The sequence below is a fragment of the Nelumbo nucifera genome, chromosome 2, assembly GCF_055504915.1.
Source record: "Nelumbo nucifera cultivar China Antique chromosome 2, China Antique-T2T, whole genome shotgun sequence".
In the NCBI taxonomy this organism is placed as follows: Eukaryota; Viridiplantae; Streptophyta; class Magnoliopsida; order Proteales; family Nelumbonaceae; genus Nelumbo; species Nelumbo nucifera.
Genome location: NC_142650.1, coordinates 48,646,829 through 48,658,434, shown reverse-complemented (window position 1 = coordinate 48,658,434; position 11,606 = coordinate 48,646,829). Strand labels below are relative to the sequence as shown.

The 11,606-nt window shown below is 41.9% G+C and overlaps 1 protein-coding gene across 1 annotated transcript; it reads left to right on the top strand.

The window, feature by feature from the left end:
• Window positions 1-9,357: 9,357 nt before the first annotated feature.
• On the top strand, window positions 9,358-10,778 carry LOC104602467 (LOB domain-containing protein 15-like). Its single transcript, XM_010266162.3, has 3 exons — window positions 9,358-9,610; window positions 9,870-10,125; window positions 10,242-10,778. The coding sequence occupies exons 1-3, from the start codon at window positions 9,597-9,599 to the stop codon at window positions 10,659-10,661; spliced, it is 690 nt and encodes a 229-aa protein (XP_010264464.1). The 5' UTR covers window positions 9,358-9,596; the 3' UTR covers window positions 10,662-10,778.
• Window positions 10,779-11,606: the final 828 nt, after the last annotated feature.

Below are 11,606 nucleotides of genomic sequence, written 5' to 3'. Positions count from 1 at the left end.
GAGGTCCTTGATGCTGAAGCACTCATTGAGGTAAGATTTAAGGAAGGTGATGAATCAATTTTTTGGTGAAGTATCAATTTTTTGTGCTAAGTACCTTGTCATTTGGTCTGCTTCCAAGTGGCCGATGACTTAGAGGCCGAAGTGAACTTTTGCTGGATGAGGACCTAGATGCAGAGCTGGGGGCAGATTAGGTGTCGAGTTAACTGGGCCGCGCTGGGCAGGTTAGGTGCCGAACTAACTGAGTTGAGCTAGGCAGGTTAGGTGACGAGCTGACTAGAGTGCCGAGCTTACCAGAGTGCCGAGCTGCCTATTAGGTGACGAGCTGACCAGAGTGTCGAGCTGCCTATTAGTTGTCGAGCTAACTAGAGTGTCGAGCTGGCTGGTGGCAAGATGGATTGATTGTTGAGCTTCGTAGTTCTTTAGATACCTTCGAGGAACCAATGTCAGAGGACCCGGGGTGGCTAACCCGGCGTGGTCGCCCAGATGCTTAAGTCAGTACTCTCATAGTAGACTGTGAGCTAAAAATCACAAAGTGTGAGAGCTAGAATATGCTTACTTGCCCCCCCCATGTCATTGGGGTTAGTGCCTTTATATAGGCATTGTTTGGCGTGGGCTTCATGCATCGTATCCGAGATTTTCGCGAGGTCGTCTAAGTGGTCCGAGATTCCTTGAGGCAACCACCATGCACATTGACCACCCTCCGGATTGTTCAGCACGTGGGCCAACTTTCAAGGATCGTGGGAGTGTTAGGATATGCATGCCGAATTTGTCGGCGAGCACGTCTCGCATGTCGCCAGGTCGGCGCCTGGGTGAGGCCGCCAGGTCGGTGCCTGGGCCAGGCCGCTAGGTCGCACCTGTGCCAGACCGCCAAGTGGGACACTATCAACTTGGCTAAGACAAGTTGTTGCCTAAGTGGTTCCGGGTGTCACCTAGTTATTCCGAGGTGCCATGTGTCACCATGTCAGTGGAGGGCCAAATCCGCTCTCATCAGAAGACAATACGACTTGGATCATTTCCTGTGATGATGAGGCCATCTACATACACAAGGACTACAATGAAGGAGTTGTCTTGTTTGCTTGTAAGAAGTGAGTAGTCTGCCACTAATTGGGTAAAACCGGCTTCCAAGTGTGCATCAGTGAATTTTTGGAACCACATCTGTGAAGCTTATTTGAGGCCATATAAGGATTTTTGGAGTTTGCAAACTCTTTGATCGCCATCTTTGGCAAATCCAAGAGGGATGTGCATGTAAACATGTTTTTGGAGCTCACCATGGAGAAATGCATTGTTTACATCAAGCCGGTGAAGTTACCAACACTTGCCAACAACCACTACGAGTAGGCAACGAACAGTAATGATCTTTTCTACAAGTGCAAAGGTGTCATGGTAGTCAAGGCCTTTGCTTGATTGTAACCTTTTGCCACTAAATGGGCCTTGTATTTCTCAATACTACCATCAACTCTCAACTTGATCTTGTAGACCCATTTTGAACCTATGGCCTTCTTTCTGGGTGGTAAGTCTACAAGTGTCCATGTGTTATTGTGCTCAAGTGCTTCAATTTCGGTTGCCATTGCCTATTGCCATTTGGATCATTGACAGCCTCAACAAAGGAAGATGGTTTTGTCTCTAAGGAAATTGTAGCTAGACAAGAACCCGGGCTGGTGACCGCATTAGCAAGAGAAGGTGAAAGTTGGTATTCATATGAGCGCAAGTGGGTGGAGACTTGCCGAGGTCTACGCGGTCATGGGCTAGGCTGGGTTGAAACTTGGTTATTTTCTTCAATGGCTATTTCTGGGTTGCCAGCAGATGTACTTGTGATTGGTGGTGGCATTTCATGCATGTCATGGACCAATGGATCATGTGAAATGGTTGAATCATGGTCGGATGCAGGTAATGGGATGACGGGATTGGTTGATGTTGAGTGTGAAGTTTGAAATGGAAATTGATCTCCATAAAATATGACATCCTGGGAGGTAAAAATGTGCCCACTAGCTATATCAAACACATAATACCCTTTTTGGCCGAAGGGGTACCCAAAAAACACACAATGTGTTGCCCTGCTAGAAAATTTATCTCGAGGTTTGGGTTGTACTTGTACATAACAGAGAACCATACACTCGAATGTGGTTGTAACTTGGGGTTTGTTGTAGTAGTACATCTGACAGAGATTTTCCTGAAAGGAACGGTATTGGTAACCGATTAATGGTGTATGTGACCATAAGGAGACACACGGGCGACTTCCAGCAAGTGATGGTGCTTGCGCTCTGCAACATTGTTTTGCTGAGGGCCTGGTATGCAAGAATGTTGTTGAGTTATGCATTGTTCAACAAAGTAATTGAGAAGAGGAACAGAAAAGAATTCCTTGCCATTATCCAACCAAAATTGTTGAATAGAGTAGCCATATTGTCTTCTAACCATAGCACAAAAGGATATAAGATGACAAACAACTTTGGATTTAAATTTCAAAAGATAAGTCCAAGTACATCTCGTATGATCATCGACAATGATAAGAAAGTAATGTGCGCCCGTATACGATGGAATCTTGTACCCACTTCACAAATCACAATGTATCAAGTCAAAAGGTTGAGCAGCTCAAGACCGTTGAGGAAGGGTCAGAATTTCTAGAATGAGAGAAAGGCGTTGTGATGAGGCATGTTTAAGTCGTCTGTGCCAAAGTTCTTGGCCTTTATTCGGAGTTGCAGTAAACACAAAAGAATTATCTACAGGTCTAACAGTGGTAAAGTAATACAGTCCATCCACAAATTTACCCATCCCAATCACGGTCCAGGAGACAAGGTCCTGAAGAACACAAAATGAAGGAATGAATAGAGCAACACATTGCAACTCCTTTGTAAGTTTTCTAATAGAGAGTAAGTTGTGGTGGAATTTTGGGACATGTAAAACATGATTGATGATCCGGTTCGGTCCAAGGTTTACATATGAGATGCAGTTGTGACAGTCCCATTCGGAAGATGAATTGGTTTGGAAGAATGTAGTTTTGTGCAACTAGATAACAATGATGCATTGGAAACCATATGGTCAGAGGCACCACTATCTAGAATCCATCCAACGGAAAATAGTGGAGTGCTTACCAAAAATATTTACACGTGCAGCTGATTCATGGTTCTCTCTACTCAAAAGAGCCATCAACTAGTTGTATTGCTGGATGGTCAAACCAACGATGGGTGATTCATCATCATTGGTGTCTGCACTTGCACATGCTCTATTGTGGAATCTTGTTGGGCTGTACAGAGCAATTTGGCCTGCCTTTCTCCCATCTGGCAGGGTATCCTACAAGCTTGTAACATCGCTCCCTTGTGTGTCCAGTTTTCTTGTAGTGATCGAAAATGTACTTGGATTGGTTGTGATTCTCATAGGAGTCTCGAGGCATGGATCTTGATATACTTCAATGCAGCAGCTTCAGGGTTGGGTAGCCCACGAAGAGAGATTGACAACTGGTGGCGTTCCTCTTGGATTGCAAGAGAATACGCCTTATTCAAACTCGGTAATAGATCTGATCCCAGAATGTTTGATCAAATGTTGTTGAAAGATTCATTTAATCCGATCAAGAATTGGTGGAGTTTTTCTTTTTCACGATCAGTAATGAAATCCTACAAGGCTCTGCAAGTGCACTGAGGGAGATCGATGAGGCTTCCGAGTTCATCCCACAACCCTTTGAGTTTTGTGAAATACCCTACTACCATTAGGTCTCCTTGTTGTAGCATTGCCAAGTCCCGTGATGAATCAATGAAGGCTAACTCTTTCCAAATCTCTGTGAAATACTCTACACAAATCTTTCTTCTAACTCTTTCTAGATCTCAGAAGCTGAATCAATGAAGGCTACATTTTTGTGGAGTTCTTTGGCCAGAGAGTTGAACAGCGAAGAAACCATCATGGAATTACCTTTAACCCAAGCATTTTCTTTCGATGATGATCTTGGTGGTCGTGGCAAAGATCCGTCACTAATCGGTATTTATTCTTTGCTCTTAGTGCATTCCGCATGACTCGTTGCCATGTCAAATAATTGTCCCCAGTCAAAGGAAAGGATATAAGAATGCCACCTGGGTTATCAGATGGGTGTAGGTAGTAAGGGGAAGTTGGGCCAAATTCCATGGCCGTCACAGTTGGAAACGATGACGAGTGTAACAACAAGGAGAAACTCAGTGATGGGAAATCAAAAAGAGGAGAGAACAAAATCAGAGATCGTATGAGCAGTGAAAAGCAGCAGCGGAAGGAATTACAGGCTCTGATACCATGTAAAAATTAAAGCAGAGAAAACAGAGTGCAAAGGTTCATCGCATGTATTTGGGAGTTCATCACAAAAGGATGGAATCTCATCACATGACTTCTTGTATTGAAAAGAGTGAATGATTGAGATATAAATACAATTCGTGTCAGTGTAACTAGCTTGTAACTGATTTACGCAAGTGGTAGGTGACACGTGATTAGTCAACTGTCTTACAACTAATTGTTTATTCTAACACTGGGTCAACTGATCCGACCATCCAGTCCGGTTTGGTTTTGAAAACCATGATTTTGATTAATAGCTAAGATTTTACAAATATCATCACTCTCATTCTGAACAAGAATAATGTAACTTGCATGCTAGAATGTGAAACCTATAATTAGTGTGTTGTCCAAGAAATAATAAGTGATTCGGCTCAGTTTGGAAGGAGAACAAATGCAATTATATAGAGTACAAAACCTTTACATTTTGTATTATTTGTATGCATTTATACTGTATATATTTGCATTTGTGCTCTTTCCAAACTAAGCCAAAAAGAGAAAAAAAAACAGTAATCTAACACAATTCCTGTGATAAAATCCGAAATTGAAAATGCTTTCTCGTAGATATTTTGATCCTCTTTTGTACATACGGCAAAACAGTACATCCAATGTTTTGTTTGTAGAACTGAAGGTTGATGTGCTCACAAGTGGTTTTAAACACATTTTCTCAAGGAAGCCTATTCCTTTCCTTTCTTGGATAAGAATTTTCTTTCCGTTGTAGGTGGACAAGATGGTTTTCAATTTATCGACGAACAGTTCAAGAAAAAGAACAATTTTCATGAAATATTACAAATAGTGACAGCTAACCTACTTTACTTCTATCGTACACATTTGTATGGTATTCAATGCATCATTTAGTTCTTAAAAAGTTATGATACAATAAATAATAAAAAAATTAAGGATATTAATTTGGGCACATCTCATTTTGATAAAATTGGCCATCACTATTAAAGTATGGATCACAATGGTTCAGGTTAAATTGTCAACTTGGCTTGTCCGGACCATATAGCTAGGATTGCATAAGGGTCATATTCATCAGCTTTAGGGTTAGAGCTGGGTTTAGGTTTTGGCTGACCTGCCCTGGTCATGATTTGCAAATATACATACAATGTATTTTTATAATTTTTAATTTCTAAATCGATAACCTTAAAAGTTGAGATTTCTTTTTATATTGATTTTGATTTTTTTTTCTTTTTATTTAATGGAAAAAGTGACACCTTAAAATGTATATTAAAAAATTATAATTCAAAGGCTACAGGTCAGATTAATTTGATATCAGTTTAAACTCGGGTCAGGTGGACACATCGAAGGGTCAGATTAGAGTAGAATAGACCTGTTCATGGGCTAGGCCGGGCCAGGCTTTTACTCCTCATTAACAGGATTTTTTCAGGCTTGAGCTCGAGCCCAGCTCGACCAATGGGCCTATAACTTGGGCCCAAGCCCGGGCCCGAGCCCGAATTCCGACCTAACAATGACTTTTTCACTTTTATTAATGATTGCATCGCGAGTTTGCCAGTGAGAATAAGTTCGCCAGAATTCACTAGTGAGAATGAGTTTGCCTGAGTTCGTTGGAGTTCATTAGTGGCGCGGGTGTTCACTAGTGAGAATGAGAAGATGGAACAAAGAGAGAGAGAGAGAGAGAGAGAGAGAGAGAGAGAGAAAGCTCAGAACTCACCGCCGCAGTTTACGGTGGCGTCGGTGTTGAGTTTGCTTCTAAGAGGGTTCGCCAGTTCTTGATAGTTGAGACCTAAGAGGCTGAAAGGGTGACAATGAGATGAATGAATAGTCGATTTAGGATTATTAGGATTTAAAGGGGATATAAAAGTCAGGCTGGACCCGGCTTTTCTGACAAATCCCGAGCCCGGCCCGTAATATAGTCGGGCTCGGGCTTTTAGGCCCGAGGTCAAGCCTGCAGGCTAAAGTCTATGTGCAAGCCCATCTGGGGGCTGGGCCGGACCGGCTCGTCGGGCTACTTGGCCCATGAACAGAAACAGGTCTAGGGGTAAAGGCTACAGGTCAGATTGATTTGATATCAGTTTAGACTTGGGTCAGGTGGAGACATCGAAGGGTCAGATTAGAGTAGAATAGGCCTGTTCATGGGCCGGGCCGGGCCAGGCTTTTACTCCTCATTAATAGGATTTTTTCAAGCTTGAGCTTGAGCCCGGCTCGACCAATGGGCCTATAACTTGGGCTCAAGCCCGGGCCCGAGCCCGAATTCCGACCTAACAATGACTTTTTCACTTTTATTAATGATTGCATCGCGAGTTCGCTAGTGAGAATAAGTTCGCCGGAATTCACTGGTGAGAATGAATTTGCCTGAGTTGGCTGGAGTTCACTAGTGGCGCGGGTGTTCACTAGTGAGAATGAGAAGATGGAACAAAGAGAGAGAGAGAGAGAGAGAGAGAGAGAACTCAGAACTCACCGCCGCAGTTTACAGTGGCGTCGGTGTTGAGTTTGCCTCTAAGAGGGTTCACCAGTTCTTGATAGTTGAGACCTAAGAGGCTGAAAGGGTGACAATGAGATGAATGAATAGTCAATTTAGGATTATTAGGGTTTAAAGGGGATATAAAAGTCGGGCTGGACCAGGCTTTTCTGACAAATCCCGAGCCCGGCCCGTAATATAGTCGGGCTCGGGCTTTTAGGCCCGAGGTCAAGCCAACAGGCTAAAGTCTATGTGCAAGCCCATCTGAGGGCCGGGCCGGACCGGCCCGTCGGGCTACCCGGCCCATGAACAAGAACAGGTCTAGGGGTAAAGGCTACAGGTCAGATTGATTTGATATCAGTTTAAACTCGGGTCAGGTGGAGACATCGAAGGGTCAGATTAGAGTAGAATAGACCTATTCATGGGTCGGGCCGGGCCAGGCTTTTACTCCTCATTAATAGGATTTTTTCAGGCTTGAGCTCGAGCCCGGCTCGACCAATGGGCCTATAACTTAGGCCCAAGCCTGGGCCCGAGCCCGAATTCCGACCTAACAATGACTTTTTCACTTTTATTAATGATTGCATCGCGAGTTCGCTAGTGAGAATAAGTTCGCCGGAATTAACTGGTGAGAATGAGTTTGCCTGAGTTGGTTGGAGTTCACTAGTGGCGTGGGTGTTCACTAGTGAGAATGAGAAGATGGAACAAAGAGAGAGAGAGAGAGAGAGAGAGAGAGAACTCAGAACTCACCGCCGCAGTTTACGGTGGTGTCGGTGTTGAGTTTGCCTCTAAGAGGGTTCACCAGTTCTTGATAGTTGAGACCTAAGAGGCTGAAAGGGTGACAATGAGATGAATGAATAGTCAATTTAGGATTATTAGGGTTTAAAGGGGATATAAAGGTCGGGCTGGATCAGGCTTTTCTGACAAATCCCGAGCCCCGCCCGTAATATAATCGGGCTCGGGCTTTTAGGCCCGAGGTCAAGCCTGCAGGCTAAAGTCTATGCGCAAGCACATCTGGGGGCCAGACTGGACCGGCCCGTTGGGCTACCCGGCCCATGAACAGGTCTAGGGGTAGAGGCAAACTGGCACCTATCTATAATGCTAAAAATCATAAACCCCAATCTATTATGCTAAAATTGAACATTTGCTGGTATTTTTTTCTTTTTAAAGCATATACTTTTCTGTTACTAAATATTAGAGATGTGGCAAACTGACACCTATAGATAGAAAAGAAAAAAAAAAAGAAAGAAAAGATGTTCCGAAACCACTCCTCCCAAATAAAATAGAAAACAATCAAGTAGCTCATAGTTTTACATATATTGCATATAAGACCCAATTTTTTATAGAATACAATCCGACATGGGCCATATTTTTGCCTATCAAGCAAGTAATGACAAGTTTCTATTTTTGCCCAAAAAATAATAAAAAATAAAATAGAAAACGTGGGAAAATGTGAAAAAGAATTTGTTACGGCCGAAAATTGACAAAGAAATGAACATGAAAGAAATTGTATTTCCTATACCTAATACTCTTGTTTTAGAATATTGCGAAGTGAAGCAAGAAATTTGCAATATAATTACCTCTCAGTTGTAAGTTTCATATACACATTATACTTATATCTAACACCACTACAAAGGGGAACTTGTTTGTTCCAAACCCAACCTTTTTCTGATTATCCCTTCTCAATAAAATGCCAGATTCACAGACACCGTCTGGCAATTATAGCCGGTCAGTCCCTTGAGATCGAACACTGCACTGTGCACTGGATTTCAAATATGGCTTATAGAACCAAGGTATGCTAACATGTTGAGAATTTCGTATTTTGGGAATGGGGCAAGGTGCGATTCCACCTAGGGGTTAAGAAAAGTACTGAATAACATATATAGTTTATTTTTGATAATATATAGATCTGCTTGTAACTGTTTTATGATCATTAAAACAAATTTGGGTTCAATCTTTGTGGTGACATATCTGGTATGGATCCAAAGAAGCAAACTGAATATTACGTGGATTCAAGCCGAGTCAAATAGAATATATATTTGGCTATTTGAACCCAATTTGAGAGAAAAAGGCTTGAATTGGATTTGAGATAGAAACATGAATTTGAATTTAGCTCAACTCAAAACCTCGTTTATATGAATATTAAAAATTTAAAATATTATATAATATAAATTCGATTAGACTCGCAAGTTTTACGAGGTAAATATTATTGGACTTGAGTGATTCAATTAGCAACAGCCCTACATATAAATTAAGCTCAAACTCTCAAAACTCCATTTACATCCAACTGAATCAAACCTTTTAAGAACCAGAATGACTTGTAAAAAATTCAATTCGGGTCCATCCTTTATGTTTGGTTTGAAGGAAAGGTAGGAAAAGAAAGGGAAAGACAAGGAAAATTATATCAGGTTTGTAAAGGCTTTCTTATGTTTCCCTTCCTTTCCATTCATTTTCCTTCAAACCAAACATGACCTTAGGGTCCCATCAACTGCTGAACTGTGTGAATACTCAAGCAAACAAAACCAGCCTTGAAACTCAGATAATTGCTTCGAAAAGTCAACAACCGCCAAGGAATCCACGTGAGCAAGCAGTGACATGACTGCCATTTATAGCTAAAATTGTTATTGTGATTACCCTTTCTCCTTTCCAACTGCCAAAAAAATTTCTCCTTCTGCAACTTTCACCTTCTATATTCCAATTCTCCTACATCAGCAACAACACGAATGAAGAACCACTGCAATTTGTTTGTTTCCACAAACATTGCCCCACTTAATTTCCCCAAATACCTTGCCTTTTAAGCTCGCTCTCTCTCTCTCTCTCCATTTCCTCTGCGTATATATGTGCGTGTCTGCGCGCGCACAAATTCATCTCTATCGCGAAGGAGCATGCTTGAATGTCCAGAGACAGGTACGCAATAAGAAAACAATGAACCAAAGGCCAAATTATTTGCCAGACTAACGTGTAATTTCCTTCTACCTTAGATGAAATTGCAAGAAGAAAAATAATCAACATGCATCTCCCCCTTTTTTTCAAACATTTTCATCTTTTGTCAACCATAATTAATGTTCACGGCTACCCATAAGTTCATTTTCTTTCTTCTTTTTCTGATTCTTCGTTTTTTTCCGCTTATTTTATGTCATTTTCCCCCCTCTATTTTGTTGTCCAGGGAGAGATTTGATGAGATAGGTACGAAGATCAAGAAGAGAGAAGCCGATGCAGCGGATCGAATAGGAAAAAGACACATGTTGGGCCCTCCTCCTGGGACCTTAAACACTATTACACCTTGTGCCGCCTGTAAACTCTTGAGGCGAAGGTGCGCACAAGAATGCCCTTTCTCTCCTTATTTCTCTCCTCATGAGCCCCAGAAGTTCGCTTCTGTTCACAAAGTTTTTGGTGCAAGCAACGTCTCCAAGATGCTAATGGTGAAATTAAATCATAGCCTACTTCTCTCTAATCCTGTAGTATTCAATTCGTTTAATTTGTAAATTTATCAATCTTTATTGTGCAGTTGATTCATTTATGTTCAATAATTTTTCAGGAGGTGCCGGAGAGCCAACGTGTAGATGCAGTAAATAGTCTGGTTTACGAGGCGAATGTGAGGCTAAGAGATCCAGTATATGGGTGCATGGGTGCGATATCCGCCTTGCAACAACAAGTTCAATCCTTACAGACTGAGCTTAATGCAGTAAGGGCTGAGATACTCAAGTACAAGTATAGAGAAACTAGTGCTAGTATCATTCCTTCGTCTCATGCTGCTTTCTTTTCTTCCGGAGCCGTGTCTCTTACTGCACCACCACCAGTCCACTCGTCGTCGCCGCCTCCGTTTCCTCCTCCACCTCCGCCATCGCCACTTCATCCTCTTCCTGTCTCGTCTTCTTCTTCATCCGTGTACACTACCCAATCGAGCAACACCGATTATAGCTCTATTACCAATGAAAATGTCTCATATTTTGGCTAAAACCAGATAAGTTTGGTTGCCTGCTGTTTCATTTACATCGGCTGTTTCCTACTTTTTCTTTTTTTATTGTGGATGAATCACATGGAATAAAAGAGCAAAAAAATATTGATTGTTTTAGGGGGTCTTTAGCTGTTTGTTACTATACTTCAATTCTATTTCATGATAAGAAATCCATACATCTCTATGAACATTGTTATTATTGGTATTGGGTCTCTCTCTCTCTCTCTCTCTCTGTCTCTCTGTCTCTCTCTCTCTCTCTCTAATCACTCCTCTTACTTACTCCGGTGGGATATCTTATTACCGGTTTCTTGGCACTTGATTCTCATATCTGTTTTTCTCCTCTTCTATTTTGTCCTCGTTAATGAAGAAAAGTAAAACAGCTTAGAGAAAAATGAAAAATCGAAAATCCAGAAGAATTCCTCAAGTCCTCCTCGTAGAGATTTTCAGAAGAAAAGGCAGCAGAGTCTCCGGCAGCAAGCCTGTTTTTCTGACAAGCCTTATCTTCTGATGTTGGACACGTGCGAGTTGGATCAGATTCTGACATACATGAAGTCTTTGCACATGTGAGTTACGTATAATGGACTGTACTCAGTTTTCGGAGTTCCTGTACGTGTTTATTGTCTGTGCCCTTGGAAGAATCTGGAGCTGGAGCTCAGATCATTATTAAATGGCAGTGATACAAAAGGTATGGCTCATGGTTGATGTAAATCCGCCAGTCCCCGTCTAAGGATGGATGTTTGAACCTTCTGAGAACTTCATAATAATGGGGCCCTGTAACAAAATGGTCTCCCTTTCTCTGTCAAATGTATCTCTAGTCCTGTACTGATCGAGATCCTGAGATCCTGAGATCCTGAACTAGTTATCATTTTTAGTCTTTGTGGGTATGAAAACCAGTGCTCGTATATAATACCATTGTTGCATTGTCCGTCTGCCTTTTTTAGGGTT